The sequence below is a fragment of the Nestor notabilis genome, unplaced genomic scaffold (genome assembly GCF_000696875.1).
Source record: "Nestor notabilis isolate BGI_N333 unplaced genomic scaffold, ASM69687v1 scaffold850, whole genome shotgun sequence".
Classification (NCBI taxonomy): domain Eukaryota; kingdom Metazoa; phylum Chordata; class Aves; order Psittaciformes; family Psittacidae; genus Nestor; species Nestor notabilis.
This window is the reverse complement of record NW_009912233.1, coordinates 12,632-32,614: the sequence shown is the minus strand read 5'-3', so window position 1 is coordinate 32,614 and position 19,983 is coordinate 12,632. Positions and strand designations below refer to the sequence as shown.

General features: G+C 36.6%; 1 protein-coding gene across 1 annotated transcript in view; it reads left to right on the top strand.

Moving 5' to 3' along the window:
* Positions 1-19,983, top strand: part of ACVR2A (activin A receptor, type IIA) — a 65,755-nt gene that overhangs the window by 43,470 nt on the left and 2,302 nt on the right. Inside the window, exons 5-9 of the mRNA XM_010018327.1 lie at positions 12,352-12,495; positions 13,751-13,894; positions 15,510-15,655; positions 16,697-16,811; positions 17,923-18,061. Coding sequence (XP_010016629.1) covers positions 12,352-12,495; positions 13,751-13,894; positions 15,510-15,655; positions 16,697-16,811; positions 17,923-18,061 — 688 coding nt within the window. The remainder of the gene's footprint in view (positions 1-12,351; positions 12,496-13,750; positions 13,895-15,509; positions 15,656-16,696; positions 16,812-17,922; positions 18,062-19,983) is intronic.

The window sequence follows — 19,983 nt, the reverse complement described above, 5'->3', positions numbered from 1 at the left end:
TGCTTTCCTTCGGGTATTTGGGTAGAGAGGCCAAGCGGGTTATGAGAGCAGGTAACTGCTGAGATGCTTCTTGCCGGTGCCTGAGCCTGAAGAGCTCAGCGGGCCCGGAGACACATGTCAGGGGTAGCTGTGGCAGAAATGTGTGCACCAGGGTGCTGCAGGGACCTGTCCTTGCTCCTGTTGCTCCCATTAGTCTTTGCTTACATACTACTTTATCTCTTGTTTGTGCTGTTAACTGTGTGTCTCACTTTATCGTGTGGGGTGCTATCCAGTTATAGCTGTCAAATTGTATAAAATCTGTCACTCAATTCTTAAATGAGTTATTAACAAGTGTAAGTTTGCTAAATACATTTGTGCATACGTCAAGTGGTTTTAAAGAACCATTTCATTTTCTTACTTATATTTGATTTAATCATGCTGCAAACATCTATTCATATGTCTGATAAACTTACCAAAACTTGATTAGTATCTTAAATATTTGAATGTGTGTATTTTCATATAGAAAGACTTATTCTCACCCAGTTAATTTTCACTCATGAGTTCCAGGTACACTGAAAATAAAGCACTGCTGTCTTTGCAGACAAAGGCTTTCACTCTCAAATTAGTTTGGATTTCTCCACAGCATCCTACTAATATTCCTTGTAGAAATACAAATGTGGATGGCAAGGAGTTGATATGTTATGCTCATTTATTTTTTTTTTACATCTCTTGAGCTTGGGCCAGAGTTGTCAGTCAATGCTAATTACGACTGTGGTGTTACCACTCTGTCAACTGATAGATAGGACCATAACCTATTTTATAGCGTAACTGACACAAGTAACACTTCTGGTTTTTATCAGTTCACAGAGCTGTGGCTTCCAACATTTTACATCCCTACTGTACAAAGAGAGATTAACCTCTTGTACTTTTTGTTAAGTGCTCAAGTTATGAATATCTTACTGTATCGCAGAGTTGCTTTTTTTGTTTTGTGTTGTTTTTAAAATAAGAGTCATATGTTGAGAGGGTTGAAAAAAAGCTTTACAGATTCACATAATGTCTTCATAACCTATTTTTGTGCTTTCTTCTGGAACATTTGAAATTACTTGGGTCAAAGAAGCTTCATATTTTTAATCACTAATCACAAGAAAAGCCCTGGTCTAGGCCTTGGGTCAAAGAAGCTTCATGTTTTTAATCACTAATCACAAGAAAGCCCTGGTCCAGGTAACATCTGTTTGGTGTTACCAGAAATTTAAAAACTCAGAATGGACAGATCCTGTCTATTAGCATGTCTATAAAAGCAAGGTTAGTTGCTGGGAATTACCGTTTCTTTCTTTCCTCAGAGTGGAGGATTGCATAGTTATATACAACTATGTCTTCTTCATTTAACCCCTGTATATCACTTCATTTAAGCTTTTCACCCATCATTCCCTATATTAAGCACAATAATCTTTTATGTGTTGCGTCTCCCTGCCTCCATATGGATGAACCTCACTGGTCCTGTACAGATGGAAAACATCCTTAATCTTCAATGTCATGTGCTGTATGAACCAAGAATTAAGAATAATTGAAGCACATGTATGAAATCTAAAGAGATTGATTCGGGCGGAAGAGGGGTTATTTGAACATAAAAACTCCCTCTGTGATTTTAGCTAATGCCATTTTGGTATGGCTCCCTTCACTACCATACCATGATAGTCTTTCTTGAGTGTATCTCCTCATGAAGACACCCAAGTATGAATAGATTTCTGTAGCTATGTCATGGTTTTGATATTTCAGTTTAAGCTGTAAGAAATTAGAATTGAAAATGGTATCTCATAATGCAAGGTGAATAATGATGAAGAATTAAAATCTCTAGCAGTGGCAGAAGCAAGACATATTCTGAACTGGCTGCAGGTCCGACTGCATATGTAGCAGTGGAAAAATAAATTCTGTGTTGGAAACTAAAAGGAAGAGAACATAATAACGAACAAGCGGTGCTCTTAGCTGTAGTTTTTAACCTCAGACATATGGTCTAGGGCACCAGACCTGTGCCAACGAGTTTGGTGTGTAACTTGAGGTTTGTTTTCAAAAAAAAAAGTGAAAGTAATTAGTAAGAGGAAATTTTTTATGGTTGGCATAGGAAAAAGATTTTCATTTGTTGTTTTCATTCTCTAAATTGAATTTCAGCACATCAAATAATCTACCTGGTGTGCTTAAAATTTCTGAGATAACCTTTATCCCTTTGTCACACTCAGAAAATCAGGGTTGGCTGCTGAAAAATGATGAAGAAATTAAATCAAGTGTCGGGGGGTTTTTCCTTTTTTTTTTTTTTTTTTTTTTTTTCCCCCCCGCCACAGTATTTTTCTTCTTGTTGTTACAGATATTTTAATAAAACATTATATAACACTCGAAAAATGAAGAATAAGAAATGGAGAGGTGTTTTTACAAGGACTTATTCCAAACCTAGGGAGATTAATAGCTACTTGAAAAATGTATGGAGGAGAAGCCAAGTGCTTACATGAAATGGGAAAAGATTGATCAACAAAGAAAAGCTGGAGCTCAGAGTAAGGATTAAAAAAAAATAAAGACAGAGTGAGTTGGAGATTGTGGCTAGCTAGGTGGGAGTTACTGTTGGGTACGTATCGGTGCTTAATGAGTGGTTAACGTATAATGAGTGGCAGTGTTAGTATTAAAAAGGAATAGCTGAATGATCTCTGGATTTGGACTGTTAGATGTGTGAATGATTTCACATTCTCTAATTCTGCATTTTGTATCTTGAGGGCTAGTAAGAATTTCTTTCACAGTTGGTAACAATAGCTGGACTGACACAAGAGGAAGGTCTGGCATTATCCTTTGATTGTGATCTGAGAGCAACAACCATGATATAGTTGTTTAAAGGGGGGGAGGGGGAACACCCCAAAACAAAAAAAACCACATAAATGTAGGGACACCCTAAGAATGCAGTAGGAAAGTTGTTATAGATGAGGAGTCCTTAGTATGTAGTAGGAAAATAGCTTGTAACTATGTCTTTTTTCCTTTTTCTTTATTTATTTTATGGGCTATTGCAATACAAGCAGTTCCTTAAAATCTTTTAACAGAGGGAAAAATTTGTATGACAAAGAGTTGAAAACCAAGCTTGAAGAGACGCTTTTTAAATGTTCTGTATATGACCAGATCCAGATCTTTGATTCTAAGTTTTGATAGTTTTAAAAACCATTAAAACAAACAAACAACAAAACCCAACCCCAAAAAAATCCTACCCAACTACTTCCCTGCATTCTCCATCTGCCTTCAGAATGAGCTGTCTCCATTTAAGTAAACCATAAATTCTTACTTTGTAAAGAGGTTAGAAAATACAAATCCAGATGTAAGACGACTTATTCTGAATAGCAACCTAACTTAAAGTACAGCTAAAGTTAAAAAAACAGGTTTTAAAATGTATTTCTATAGTGAACTTAAAGTTACTTTGTGCTTTTGCATTGATTTAAGCAGAATTCTAAATAATTCTAACCTGTATAGTATGCTTTCAATACTGTACCTTAGCTTTGTATACTGTACCTTATTCTTGGCATATTAAAAAGTTGGTTTAGTTTTAGGATTAGGCCTGCATGTAGTGGGTCTGAAAGACCGGTGAATGAAGATGTGTATCCATCTGGTAAGGCTGGATGTACTTTGTGTTTTAGTCTTGTAAATCTAGACTTGGCATATACACATTTAACAACTGACAAGACACTGAAGGCTTTTACAGTGCTACATATAATTTACCTTGAAGATTTCTCTATTATTCATTCATTGTAAACAGTAATGTTCAAAATAATCTACATTATCTAGACCACATGTAGATTGTAGTCTTAAGGCAGTGCTTTGGAACAATCATAGGAAGTCTGAAGTATTGGTCTTGGTGAAGTCTGCAGTCAGGTGCATCTACCTTCAGGAGCTTTTTAATAATTTTCTGTAATAAAGTCCAATTTCCTGAATATTTCAGATTGATGTCTTTCAAGTAATGTTTTATATCACTGACTGGATGAGAACTACACATTTCACAAGTTCTAAAAAAAACCTCATTAATTTTAACCTTATGTTCTCCAAAGAGATTGAGGGATGAGTACGCAGATGTCATATTTAGGGTAGTAATTAAGAGTGAATTAAGTAATCACTGCAATAAATTTGTAATACAGTAAGTTGTATTTATTTTGAATGCAATGTGTTTATAAAGATTTTTGTAACATTTACATTCTTGAAGTTCAGAATATATTTGTGGATAACCCAAACTTTGGAAAAGACCACACTGCTTGGATTTTTTTGTAGGGTTTGTTTTTGCTTGGGGTGGTGTTTTTGTTTTGGGGGTTTGGGTTGGTTGTTGTTTATTTTGTTTTGTTTTGTTTTCTTTTCTTTTTTCCTTATTGGCTACAAATATCATTTCCCTAATCCATGATAAAACCTTTAGAAGTATTTTTCAGGCAGTATAAATAGGAAGTTAGTGTGTTTATATACATTTGTAGAGATGATAGCTATTGGGGAGAGGGAAATTACTCCCAGTTTATAAGAGTTGTTGCACCTATTTGCATTTCTGTAATAGCCTGACACTGCTTAAACTGGTAATACTTGCATTTCTAATGAAAAGCCTGAGGCAGTGGTCTGATGTCTGAAGGGAAGGACAATGATTTTCAAATCAGGAGGTTTATGATGTGCGTTTTTGAAAATTTCTGTGCTTGTCTAATTTATTAGTGTTTGGGGGCAGTTGATCCCCTTAAGAGAGTAGTAAGAGAACTCTTATTTCTCAATTTCGTATTTGCAGTTTCTCATTATAGTAAGAGAAAAAAGTAGGCCTCATGTATCTTTTGTTTCCTTATTTCTGAGGAATTAAAAATTCTTAGGAGCTGGAGAACTTTAATAGTAAGTAAGCCTGAAAAATAACTAATAATTTTTTTTACAGACATTTATTGAATAACTATTTCATACAAGCAGTGCTTTTAAATTTTTTTTTTAACAGTTGTCTGTTCTTTGACTACTTGAGTTAGAAGAAATAGGAGTACACAGAGGTAGTTCTATTTCTCTGCTACAGTAGCCTTTCCCTATCCCATTCACAGATTAATACTTCTATTTTGCTTGGCTGCTGCTTCTGGCAAAGAAATAATGGGGGGCTTGAAGGACAAACTTGTGCCTGTGGATTGTGAATTTAGTGCTGCAGAATCTTACTTCTAGTTCTCCTAAGCGTATGTGGAATAGCTGTCATTCTGCTGGAACCACCAGCTCACAGAGATCTGAAGGTGAAGATAATCAGCTTCTGTCGAAAAAGGTTTGGGTGTTTTTGTTTAGTATGGGGTATTTTCCCTTATGAAGTGCCTCAAAGTATTTGCAGGCTGTACAGGTCCTGCAAGAATCTGCTTCATCCTTTTGGTGTGGGTGTTACCCTCATCTTCAGTGGTCTGCTGACTGATGGAGTGATCCTGTTTGGCTCCGATGTTCTTCAGTGCTCGCTCTGTCAGTGGCTGCAAGCTCTATTACAGTATTTATAAATCTAACTCCCAACTAATCTAGCCTTCAAGAAATACATCAGCCCTTCTATTATTAATTATTTAGATAATGTTAAGTGTGTGCTAGACAGTTTTCAAAGTGCAGATAAAAGTCTTTTGTTGGCCCTATGCTCTGTAGCATCCTAAGAACGTAAAGACTAAGGGCGAAGAAAAGGGTGAAGAAAAAGCTGTTACGTGGTGGCTGAATACTTCAAGTGTTGAATTTCATGCTCTTGCAACACCTATCTGATCAAATTATAAAGGACAAAGAAAATAGCGGAGGCAGATGTACAGGAGGAACAACGAAGGTGTCTCAGCACTTCTCTGCTTGAGTGGCAATGAGATTTTTATAATAAAAAAGAGATGAAAGTAGCACAAACAAGCGTGTGTCATTAAAGTGTGTTTTTAAGTTTCAGCAACAGTGCTCTGGGACTTAGGTTTTTATAATGGATTTCATTCCACAGTCTGTGAACTCGTGTGACTTGTTTGAAGGAACCTTTAGTACTGTAATCTCCCTTTATAGATGTTGGATATAGTTTTTTCAAGTTCACTTGTTCTAGTTATAGCTCTAGTATGCCAGATTTGTTGATTAAATTTAGTAATACAGGCCTAGTATATGATGACCTATTTATTTAAAAGCTTTAGTTATAACATAGACATTAAAAAGTTTTCCTTTTCCACAGCTAGTGACTAATTACAGTGAATTTTAAAAAATACAACCCTGCCCTCTACTGTACACTTGTGAGAAAACAAGAAATAAGCTTGTGTAACTTGTGTTTCTGTGAACTTTCTGCATGTGTTTATATACTGTTTTGTAGAAACATGGATGTTTATAAATCTAAAATGGACAACTGTAGTTTTAATTATAAGATCAATTCAGCTAAGGGTCTGTATCTTTTATTGCCCACTTTCCTAACATATCAATGATGGATTTGGTTTTTAGTATATTTTAAATTATCTGTTATTAGTGCAGGGAAGTATTGCTATATCCCCAGGAATATTTTTGTTATTAATTCACAAACAATTGATTTTGTCTCTTTTCTTATGAGCTGTTTTTCATCCCATTCTTGGTATATATAGTAATTTCTTCTGCCTGTGTTTTTTCCCCTCTCTACAAGCACGCCTTTCATATAATGATTGAGGTAAGATGCATTGATGTTTGTTCATGGTTATGGAACTTTCTGTGGACATGTAAGAAGTTGTTTTGGTATTAATTACTTTTTTTTCCTCTCAGTGTTTTGGAGAAGAAACTTGTAAGCATGCGTGGTTTAAAAACAGATTTAGTCTGCTGTTCATAGCTTTCTTAAAATTTACTGTAGTATCTCAGGCTATCAAGTTAAACACCTGCAGGAATTGATAATGAAACACACCAGGCATAGTCGCTTTATGGTTCTTCAGCTACCCCCTTGCTCCTTTGTGTCATTTCCACCCTAGTGCTACTTCGTATGAGTGGTGGTGAGGGCTCCACTGGTCCAGCACTTGCTGATAATCTCGGTCTCGGGCTGTGGGAGCAGTCCAGCCAGCACGAACTCACATCCCACTGTGGTGGGCTGCCCTGAAAGTACATGGCCACGTCCTGCCCACTGCTGTCCTGTCTTTGGGTGTCTGTTGTAATCTCCCGCCTGTGAAATGCTTGTAGCTGTTTGAGGTGTGTGGTCTTCGTGTTGTGATTTGAGTGATGTGATGTTTTTTTGTGTGATTTGGGAGCTTGGAGAAATAATTACCTGAAGAAAAATACTCTTTCACTATTAAGTCCTTAGTTTGTCTTTCTCACTGCCCAGAAGTTATTTTTACCTGTGTTAAACTACTTCTACTTCATGTGAAAATGCAAGCAACTGAAAACTGTTAATTCAGAAACCTGGTCATTATTGCTAGGCTTTTGAATATTGAAAACGTCAAGATTTGAGTTGTAATATGAATGCTCAGTTTGCATTGTCTCTTCACTTCTCTAATAGCTGTAATGCCTTGTAACTTAGAAAATAGAGTAGAAATGACATTTTCCTGAATATCTTGCATCTGTAATGACTTAGCAGAGTTTCATCTGTTCGTATTACTGCTTTTCTTCAGTTGACATAATTTCAGTTAGGGAGGAAGCTGAAGTATCCTCCCTACAAATAACTACTTTGTTTATATTACTTTAAGGAATATGTTTGCAATATGTCAGAAAAGAGAGGATATTTTGGAGTGAAAAAAGAGGAAAAATTGATACTATTTAAAAGAAATATCTTTTGATACAAATCAGTGTCAATTTTAGAATAACAATAAAACTTAGTAATTCTGACTCCTTTTGCAGTATTTGGATCTTAACTTTACAGATCAGCTGGTTGAAAATGAACCAGACCCAAACTAGAAAGGGAGGAAGCAACCAAGATAGTCATCAGACTTTTTCAGTGAGAACTTGTCAACCCTATTCCCTTCCAGTGCCTAAGTGGGCTGACAAGAAAGCTGGAGAGAGACTTTTTACAAGGGCCTGTAGGGGTAGGACAAGGGGGAATGGCTTTAACCAGTAAGTAATAGACACAATGTAAGCTGTAGAGTTAATATAACCAAGGAGAAATACTGCACCATTTAACAAAACTTGCATGTCATCAGGAATTTTGAGAACTTGTTTATATTTTGGAGCTAGGAAAGAGAAACGTGTCTGTGTACAACTCTGTTTGGATAATTGGTCTTTTTTTTTTCCTTTGTTGTACATGGTGAATCACCTGATTCAGTTGCCATATGAAAGACATAACTGGAGATAAACCCAAGAGCTGACAGACTGTGTTGGGGCAGGTCTTTAAACAATCTGTTCATTTGGTCACATTTGGAAGGGATTTGTAGTTTCATGTTTGTTAAGCTTCTCTTTGATCTTAAGAACTATTCTTGAAGGCACTTAAGGAAACCTATTTCTGTAAGTTACCGTTCTTTCATGAATATATTTTCCCTCTGTTCTTTTTCCAGTATGACTAGTATGCACTACCTGGCAGCTGACTGCAACTCCTAGCTATAAAAATCAGAACCAAACAGCCCTGTTTGAGATTTGAAAACCTTGGAGTGTACAACATAACTAGATGTCCATGATTTTGAGATGACCATGTAACCCAAACTTACAGTGTTAATGATTGATGGCATTGAGCTGTAGGAAGAGTAAAGCTTGGTTGTCTGAGTAGAATGCATCATATGACCTTGTCAGTTGAAATACTTTCTGCGGCCATAGCTGCTTCTTGTCTTTCCCTGGCAGTAGATGATTATGTGGCAGGAGTGTTCCTGCTCCTGCTGCCTTCATGAGCTGCCCTGGGGTTAGGACAGAGAGTGGCTTTGAGAAGGTATGTAGTACTTCGAACAAAGTGAGATGGGCCAATGGCTCGCTGCTCCCAAGAGAGGGAACCCTGCTTCCCTCTGCCTTGCAATGCTTTTTGCCTTAACCTGGATGTTGTTGCAAATGGATTCAATTTGCCAAACTATCAGGAAGTTAACCTGATTTTAAAAACAAAAACCAAAAAACCCCCCAAAACAAACAAACAAAACAAGCACAAAAAAGCTTTCTGGCAGTCTAGCGTATTGCTTTGATTTGTGGTATGGTCAAACCAGTGCCAGAATTGGTCCAAGGAAAGGGACAGGGAAAACTCAAGAATGGAAAATTGAGTTCTGATCTTTTGACAGCTGTGGTGAGCTGTTAGACTAATATGTCCACATTATATCTATACTCACATTATATCATCATCCTTGGCATGACAGAGATGATTTTAAAAAGCCATACAAAAATAATTATGCCTGTGGCACATTAAACGTTTTTGCTTAGAAGTAGAGCAAGTTGAAAATATTGTCAAGGAATGTTGCTGTACAAAAATAGTACCTGTAGTTTTAGAGTAAATGCCTGTTGATTTTTAACAAAGTTGTTAAAAAAAAAAATAAACTGGAAAACTATTTTATTTAGTTATGTTAACAGAAGGCAATTACACTTTCCATTTTAAATCTGGGTTTGTTTTGATTTATGTGTGTGGGTGTGTGTTGCTGCTTCATAAACACACCAAAAGTTTTGACTTCATAGAAATGTTTCAACACAAAAGGAAAATGTGCAGGGATCCATAGGAGGTTGCTGTATAAGGTAGTGGGAAAATACTTTGAAATGCCAGCATTTTCTAGAAGAAAAGAAATTCAGGTATATGAAAAGTATCGTGGTCTAATGTGAAAGGTTCAAAACTTTGCTAGAATTAAATTTTTGCTAGGTTCAAAACTTTAAAAACTTGTTAAATTAACTGATGTTAAATCCACAGATGCTACACAGTGCTCAGGTTTCTTTGAAATAACAATTAAGGGTCAGCTTTTGTGAGTAGATTTGGGCATCTTGTTTCTAGTTTTTCTTGGAACTGTAACTATTACAAATTAAGGACAGTGATTTCCCTGGTGCCTGGAATATTCATAAAGTGCTTTGGCACTGAATGAAAAGCAGCACGGGATGGAAAACTTAACTCTGAAACTTCATTTTCTGTATTTTTGCTTGTCCACTTTAAACCCATCACTTTTGATGTAACAAATATAATCATCTGTCGTTGTCACATTTCCAGAAGGATTTCGTATTTGTTTGAAGGTAGTATTGTAATGTGTCTCTTAATTTGAGTTTAAAACATATTTCTTTTACTAATCTGCGGAATAAGGTTACAGCTTCTTTAAATTGCTGTAAATCTGTCTCTCTACGAAGCTTGTTATTCTCTAAGGATGTATTTGTTGCTTAATAAGAAATAAGACAATGGTTATTTATTCCTGCACTTAAACTACTCAAAATTCGTGTTGAATACAGAAGCACTTGTCTCCATTCTTGCAACAGTAAAGTATACTTAAAATCACAGTTCTTCAGAAAATGTCTTTAACATGCACAAGATTGTGTTGTGCACTGAAGTGCTCCAATACTTAACTTTTGAGTACTCTTATTTGTTTTGTAGAAGCAACTACTCCAGTGTTTTTCATTCTTTCTCTTTAAACCAGTATTACAGCTGGGACTGCTTTGGAGAAGAAGTAGAGAAGCCAAACATACGTTTTGGAGACTTTTTTGAACAATAGACTTTTGGGGTTTTTTTCATTTTATTTTGCAGTGTGGGTATAATTTAAAAGCTACACCTAACTTTCATTTGTATGTTTGTTTCTTTCATACATGATACTGGGAGTTGTGGTGCAGTTTTGTGGCCTCCATAGACCTGCACTGCCAGTAAAAGCACCCGTTCATCCTCTTCCCATCTGTGTGATCTAGCAGTGTGCTTACAAGCCATCACCCCTTCCATTGACATTGACAGCTCTCTGTAGTAATTTGGACTGAAGAACAAATTGTGGTTTAAACTTATTTGAGGGACAGTGGAAGGAAGGTGGAGCTGTATCTTGTGGTGACAGTGTTGGTAATTCTGCTTGGTGACCACTATACACCAGATCTTGACTAATTTTCCTGCAAAAAACAGGGATCATACAGAAGACAGTTATGTTCTGTGCATAGGGCGACATTCTTTGATGCAAAGGCATTTGTAAATGGGTCTGATGCGCTTGTTCATGGTAAAGGGAAGAAGCTTATGTAAGTACAACTAATCCACCATGGTAGGCTGGAGAAAAAAGGACAGCCCAGACAGAAGCACATCTTTGGCAATAAAGTTGAAAAATCTGCTCGTTTCAGTCAGATGATGTGTATGATACAGAATATGTAAGAGATGTATGAAATAGAAAATACAGGATATTCCTTAACCCTTCACATTTTCTTTCCCAGAAGGGGAAATTAACATCTGAAGTAATATTGGTTGTTATATGGATAGCTGCATGGAAGCTGTGCCTCGCTTGCAGTCGTGCTTCCTAGCCTGTGCTGTCATACTGGAAAAGGAGCTGTTGGGCTAGCCCCTCAGTAAAGTACAAATACTGTGAGATATGCCAAGGTAATCTCTTAAATTCAATTCTAGTTCTCTTTCTGGCATACAGCCAAGTACTTGCATTTCAGTAAGTTGTCAGCTATCTACAGTAGCAAAAGTTGGGAGCAGTCAAAGTGGATCGGTAGGTTGAAGCATTGATGCTGTCATTCTTCAGGTGTGGCTTGGAGGGCTGACTGTGGAGGTGATGATACTTGGTTTCCTGTGCCAAATGCCTGCTCCATGCATGTGGTTCAGTGGTTTCTGAATGAAAAAATAAGTTAGTGATGTATTTATTACAAGATGAAGACCTTGTAGTAGCATGGCCTGCCCCCATCTTGGTTTGCAATCTGATGTCTCCCATAAACAGTGGAATTACTGAAGTGGAGCTGTGCTGGTATCAGCTAAGATGGCTTGTGAGAACTGAACCAGTATGTGGTCACTGCACACAGCGAGGGGATTCACTCCAGCTCTGCACTGCTGCCCCCAGCCAAGCTGCTGATGTAGACCTCATCTGCTTCCCAGATGATGGCTGAGGGGTGCAGTATCAGTCACTCAGAAATGGAATTAATGGCTTTGTAGAGTCAAGTCACCAGGTCATTGAATTTAAGGTTTGAAAGGGTCACGTGTATGTCCAACAAACAAACCAACCAACCAAGCCTTAAATGTATCAAAGGTACTTATTTTGATTCTCTTGAAAAAAGTAACAAGTAAAGCTTGATTATCTTTTTTCCTTCATTTCTGCTGTGCTTTTACATGTGGTTAGATTTATATTGTAACTGTTGTTATGCTGTTGCTTGCACATTAATTCTGAGCATGTTTTACAATTGCATTTTACTTTCCCGTGGAGAAGAGCTGCTGGGTTGTTTCTGGTTTGTTTTGAGATAATTTGATGTAAGGGGGGTTGGGTACATAATACCAAATCTCTTGCAGTTTACAAGCCTTTATTTTTAGGCCTGTCATCATAGCACATAAAATAAAAAAATTCATTAATGGGTTTAACCTAATTTCAGGATCCTGGACCACCACCACCTTCACCATTGATGGGTTTGAAGCCATTGCAGTTACTAGAGATCAAAGCTAGGGGAAGATTTGGTTGCGTATGGAAAGCTCAACTACTAAATGAGTATGTTGCGGTCAAAATATTCCCTATTCAGGTAAGCAGAAGTTCTTAGTGTCCTGTGTTGCTTATAACATCATAATGTTAAACAGCTTTTGTAGTCAAAATAAGAGGCTTTTTAGAACTTTTTCAATGTATAATGTAAATCTAGGTGGAAATGTTGAGCTGAAAAACGGGTGCGTAGAGCTTTATTGAATTAAAATAAGTATTTTAATGCAGCAAGCATATTACTGAAATAAGCTCAGTGAAACTTTCATGTTTCTAGTCATAAAAATACTTATTTGGCATGAGTAGTTTTAAGTAGCTCTCATACATCTCTTGATCAGTTGAGATAAATTTGTCAATATTTTTCGAATTAAGTTGTACTTAAAAGGAATGTCCTGAAATGCAAACCTGTGAGGTGATTGTTCAAATTAAGTATAATTAAGTGAAATATTTGCTTCCCAGCAAGTACTCTCTGAAAGCCATGTTTAAAATAGATTTTGCTCATAATTTTTCAGTTAAAGAACACAAACTGATCATAATGCAATGATATTAGGATAAATTTTAAATTAATTAAAAATACCCACTGCTGCTTGAGGTGAAGAGGTGTGCTTGTGTTTTCTAATGATTAACCAAGTGTGACTTGCTGATTAAATACATCTGCAATTTCTTATCTTTCTAGGAGAAGTGGCCTGTATTTATGCTGGTTTCGGCCATCAGCACAACATAAGCTATATCTGAGACTTTGTTATCTTTAATTAAGGAAAACCTGTTTATAATTCTTTATGGGGTTCTTGTAGATTTATAAAATACAAAAGTTGAACTATGCTCTTAAGACTAAAGCTATTGTAATGATTTGCCTTACGTAGACTCCAGTCCCGATATACAGATTTCTGTGTTTCCATGGTTCATATCTGTGATAGCTGAGGTATTGTTTTCAGCAGTTGATGATTGTTTACAACAAATTAAGTTTTTTCAGACAATTTCCCACTAGATGTGAACATGTAATATATGCAAAGACAGTTTTTCATCTTTTTTTTTTTTTTTTGTTAGATCAGTAGTTTGTAGCATAAATGCAGTTATTAGTCTAAGCATTTGTAATTTTTAATGTTAATACAATACACTGTGCTTTCTTTCTTTGCCCTGTAAATCTTATCTTTGCCCCCCCAAAAAAGGTTTTGGTTATTTTGACAGATCACTTACAAATGTGTGGTAAATTGTAGGTGGTAACTTCTGTCAGGGAAAGTACTTCAAGTACCTCTTATACTCATCATTATAGTATTAATGTGGTTTGTGTTCTTTGTTTAAAGGACAAACAGTCATGGCAGAATGAATATGAAATTTACAGTTTACCTGGGATGAAGCATGACAATATTTTGCAGTTCATTGGCGCAGAGAAGCGAGGCACTAGCATTGATGTTGATCTCTGGTTAATTACAGCATTTCATGAGAAGGTATGTTTAGTTCTCATCATAGCTCTTTTTTTATGATTATGGCAGAGGAAGAACAGCCTTAGAGATTTCTTACAGTTGTGAACTTGAGCTAGTTAAGAAATAAAATTTAAAATAGTTTTTGTTTACTCTCAACTTGTCTCTTTTCATTGGATATGAATTTATTTAAATTTCAGCCAGCTAAAAACGTTATCAGTCTTCACCTAATGGAGGAGATGTTATCGAAAACAAACAAAAATTCATTCTCCTTTTTTGTTTTTTAGAACATGTATTTTTTAATATCCCCCATCTAAATATGCATAAATTAAATAAACTCCATCTTGCAGAGACTGTGTTTTTTATTTTTCTTCTACTTGTGTTAGTTGATTTGAGTCTCTAAGAGTGAAATAATATGTATCCATTCTATTGTAATAGCCACGGTAAGAAACATTAATATATGTAATAAGAATATGTTCACTGTTTTGTTTTAGCCACTTAGATATTTTTTTTAAAATGCGTATAACTGTCACAGAGATGTAAGTACAAAAGAAGGGGGAAGCCAAGACACCCCAACTTAAACTTAGCAGTGGCACAGCAGGGAGGCATTAGGAAGATGTTACATGTAACATATTTGAGAAAATATGGACATTTTATTGCATTAAGGTTAGGTCATAGGTAATTTCTGGTATTGAATGTTAAATTCTTCATTCTGTCATTTTGTCCCACTTATGCCTCTGCTCTAATAATTTAGAAGACTAGAACTATGCAGCTGTTTACATTTTTTGACAGGTCTTCATGATAAGTAGATAATAACCAAACTAATTTACCTTTCTGAAAGTTTATTGCTATTTTTTGTTTATTTTGTCTAAGAGTTTAAAAAAATCTTGTTTCTGTTGGAGAGATGGCATCTGAGATGACTGATGGAAAATAGGATTTTTAATTTTATTTTTGAAGTGTAGCCTCTACAGTTTGACAGCTCTTTGTTAATTTTTCCCTTTTGTGCTGGCTTTTCACACAGTAACATGTGACACAGTGACATCTCGCAATCTGGATAATATGTAAATCTGTGAAAATTTGTGTATAGAGTGCACTATCGAAGTGACTTTGAAGAGAAGAGCTTTATGTTGAATAAATTTTACTTTACATTATATTTATTCATAGTGTATGTTTAACTCTGAAAGTGTGTTGTTACTAACAATGTGATTTCCTGTTCCTGGAAGATGATAAATCATGCTTGTAAAAACAGGGTTCTCTTTATAAAGAATTTAAATGTCTGAAGTCTAGCTCCCATTTTTGACACAGCTAAGTGCAGTTCGTTGTCAAGTGCGCCAAGTGTGTCAAGTGAACTTGAGTTCACTGCACTTTTTGCTTGTAGAGGTGATGTATAGATGCACCTTATTTCTATTCATGGACTAGAGACAATGCAAAGGTTATTTTTGTTTTTTGTTGTTTAAACTAGCAGTTGTTTGTGTATGTATGTGTATCATTACATGGTCTATCAAAACAGAGAAAGGCAGCCAGGTGCATTGTGTTCTTCAATGATGGAGGCCAGCTATAATTTTTCTTAATGAGTAGTTACGTGAATGAAATTGATCCTGTAATTGTTGATACTCTGTTTTTGCTGGTTTTACCTCTGCAGGGTTCATTAACAGACTTTCTCAAGGCTAACGTGGTTTCTTGGAACGAGCTCTGTCACATAGCTCAAACTATGGCTAGAGGCTTGGCTTACCTTCATGAGGATATACCAGGGCTAAAAGATGGACATAAGCCTGCCATCTCACATAGGTATAGTATATCTAAAATGTTTTCAGGTGATTGTTAGTATTCAACTTTGAGCTAAAGGATATGAAATATGGATAGATAGGAAGTATTTAAATAATTAGTCTCTGATACTTTCCTTCCAAAATAGTTGAGAGCCTCGTAAGAAAAACCTGCTCAGCCTAAACAGTGATCTAGCTGATGGTTTATAGAACTTGGTGTGGTGATTGTGATAACGTCACAAATTCATTTTCTATACAGTTAATTAAGTACCCTATGTGGTATATGAAATAATAAGCATTATAGCTATCTGAAACAACTTAAACACTTAACATATATAACTTTAGATGATACTGAATGTTTCAAAAAGAAATGGTTACTGTAGGCAGTGTTATGCCTATTGTTGAGTGTAATTGCTGGGTTTTTTTTTTAAATGAGATAAATATAGAACACTATTAATAGAAGTAGAGACCTGAAATGATAGTGGTAACCAAAGTGAAAAGATGGAGATACAGGGTAAGAGAAATACAGATTCTGCAGAATTTGTAATGTCATGGTCACTGCTTGACTGATGGTAAAAGGGATGGGGGCAAGAGGAGTAAAGGGGGAGGGAATGGTACACACAGGACAGATGGGAATCTCTGGATCAAGTCCATTACCTTTATCCTTCTGCAGGAGATGATGTATCTCCTTGTTAGAAACAATGCATATTGATTTTTTTCAAAGTGTTTTGTCTCCTGTTGTTTAAACAAACAAAATGTAGTTGTAATTGAAGCCTGCAGTAACATTTTATTCTGTTTCTGTTCCATAACATGCTTATAAATCTGTGTGTATTTTAAGCATAAAGTGATAGCGGCTATCTCACGTATTTCCATAAGAATAAAGTTGTACAAGTGTACTCCTAGGTTTTATTATTATTCTTTTGTTGTTTAAATGGAATGCAAGAAAGTTTCTTGCCTTTTGCATTATAATGTTTTTTTGGTATACTGTTTAACTTTTTTCTTAGAATTTTATATGATATTTCATGTTCTAAATCTCAATTATTTTTTTTTTTCCTTAACTTGAAAGGGACATCAAAAGCAAGAATGTGCTGCTGAAAAATAATCTTACAGCTTGTATTGCTGATTTTGGTCTAGCTTTAAAGTTTGAGGCTGGAAAGTCTGCAGGGGATACACATGGACAGGTAAAAACTGATCTGTTTACATAAATCTTAAAACTGCTAACTGCATGTAAATGGACATCAATAGTTTAGGTGTTCTTCATGTGCAGGATACTGTATCGTCAACCCTGTCTTTGTTGACCTTTAAGGGATGTAGTGATTTGTGCTTTCTTCGCTCAGGCTACAAATGAAACAGTTCTTTAGATAATTACAGGTCACAGCCTTCCCACCATCTTATTACTCCATAAGACAGTTTTTCATCTTCTCTCTCTGTCTCTCTCTGTCTCTCTCTCTCTCTCTCTCCTTATTGTGATTCTTGCTAGAGGATTTGGTCTTGCCGTGTTTTATTAATTGTTCTGAGATACTGTTCAGAAATTGAGGAATGACACTGAAGAGAAACGTAACATAGCTATTACTGTGAAGGTTTAAATAGTGAAGAAAATCCTGTTCAGGCACCAGACAAGTTCTGATTTATTTGGAGGGCATAATTTCATCATTGACTGTAGTCACAAAGAATGGATATCCCCAAAGTTTTCATTTAATAGCCAGTTTTGTGCAAGTGACTTCGTTTAACTTTCTCAGTATAAATTGCACTCTGCTTGCTAGTTTTCCTTTGGTATTTTTATTACTGCTCCTGTCACAGGGAGAAACATAAGCATATTTCATGTCTTTGACATGAAAAAATAAGAATAGTGGCCTTCCTGTAATCTTAAAAATTGAAGAATCGTAGCATGGTTTGGGTTAGAAGGGACCTTTAAAGGTTATCTAGCTCAGCCCCTCTGCAGTAAACAAGGACATCTTCAACTAGATAAAATGTGGAATGGCAGTGGCAAATATGTTGAATTGTTACACAAATGTCTTATTTTAAAATACATTCACGTTTTCCTGCTTTGTATCCTTTATTGGGCCCCATCTATATGATTGTTTCTGATGCTTTTTACCTACTCTTGGGTATAAGAATACAAGAAACTTCCAAGATTTAGTCCTAAGCAAGGATGACCATGGCTATTTTCTAATCTTTGACCAAAAAATGGTGCTGGTCTCTAGCATTATTACAACAGCTCCAGTTAGAGCAGTAATAGCGGTCATGTTTGATTCTTGGCGTACAAATTTTTGTGCTTTATTGTCTTTCAAGGTTGGTACACGAAGGTATATGGCTCCTGAGGTACTCGAAGGTGCTATAAACTTCCAAAGGGATGCATTTTTGAGAATAGATATGTATGCCATGGGATTAGTCCTCTGGGAACTGGCATCACGCTGTACCGCCTCAGATGGTAAGCAACATACTCAAATTGTGTAAATATTTCATGTAATTTGTGAGAGGTGTATTTAAAGCAGGAAACTGGCAGGTGGAATAGATATATGTAAAAAATTTCATAAGGGTGGTAGTTTTGTGGGGAAATGAATGAAACGCCAGCATCATGTAGTCACTTCATAATTTAGTCTCTTCAGTACTTGGTGTCCCTTGATACATGGTTACCTGTTGCATTTCTCCACCTGATCATGGTAAGGGAGAGGGAGAATTACTGTGGAATGCCCAACCTAGTGTGTTTGATTTTTCTTGAGTTCAGCCTGACAGTTTCAGCCAGTCAGTTTATTTAAAGGTATTGCTGCTTTTCATAAACAAAAGCTCAGGTGAGATTTACCTTGGTAACAGAGAGATCCCACCAGCACCTGCTGAGAAACTGATGTCTCCTGCTGTACACCCTAGTGTCTGGAGAACAACCTGCCTCTTAGAGCTGCCTGTGGAAGACAGGCGTCAAACTTCCTAATGTCAGAGATTGTCAGTGAGGGAATTACAAGGCTGAAAGACATGAAGAATTTTTCATAGGTTGACATATACTTTATTACAAAGAGAATTGTAAGAGGTTAACCATTTTCTAGCTGCTCATCAGCATATGCAAGGTTCCCCCTTGGCCCTTCCTCTTGTGAAACTCCTTTTCAGTGCATCAGAAGGTCAGCTGTGAGCAGCGGGGCATAGAAAAGTTGCTGTGTCTGGTTTAAGCCTAGATGCCTGAGTGAGCCTGTTCCATGTAGGTTCAGGACCTCCCTTTCCCTTCATTGTCACTGATTTAACATTGGTTCAGCTCATATGGATGTCAGAACTTCTTGTAAATTGTCAATAGCTTGAAGAGTGAAAATACAGCAAAGTCTGACAAATACTCAGCTGGTACTTGTTAGCTATGTGTCCATCACAGGTGTTTTTCTCAAAAAGCAGACTGTTGGATACAGTTTTTGATCTACCAAGAAAAGGTTGAAGATACCCTGTTTCAAGTATGGATAGTCTTTAAATTTTGTGACACAGATCTTTTTTGGGTGCCCAGAGTAAGTCAGGGTTAATCAAGAACAAGACAAAAGACAGGGCTCAAGACCATTTCTTGTTTGGGAGAAAGTTGCATTTTCAGTACAGTCTGAAACAGCTAAATTCAGATTAGCGAAATTAGTCTGAAGCAGCTAAATTCAACTAAAGGTGACTGTCTCGCTTGGGCTGGTGATGGTTGTCATAAATTCTCCTGCGGGAGCCCAGAGCAGCTGATAGGTATCTGTGTGAAAACCCAGGATGGGTTGGAGATCTCAGCAGGTTGGCACATGGCCACACAGTGTTCTGCTGCTCCAAGCAGTGCTTTTCTGCTTCAGACATTGCTCATGGAGCAGAAGCCACGGGGGAGATTTTACCCTTTTAAAAATGTTAAGCTGTTTACTAACAGGATTGACAGAGTCTTGCACACATCTCTGAGGCTGCCTCGCGTTCCGTATTGATTTTTCATGTACTGTAAAACATAAGTACATATATCCTAATAGAGATGTGTCATAGAGGTCTCTGGCATTGTGGTTGTTACTCCAGAAGGTAAAGGAGACCGCGGTGAAGGAGAGCAGCATTCGTGAAGCGCAGCCTGGTGTAGCTCTGCAGTCACAGCTGCTGCTTTCACTCTGCAAATGTGTTTGGGGTTCATTGTCTTTTTCAGAAGGTGCCTCGTTTGTTTTGCAAAGTCTCCTTGGCCTCATTCATAGTGTACCATTCATTTCTTCTCTCTTCCTCTTTTTTCAGACATTAATCTGAGCAGGTAAAATCTGTATTACAGTGACATACAATTATGTAACTTGTCATTCAACCTGTAAGCCTTGTCCCTCTCATTCAGTTGAGGATGGCCATTAGGCTTAGCTTTCAACAAGAGCACTTACATCCTGGCCTGTG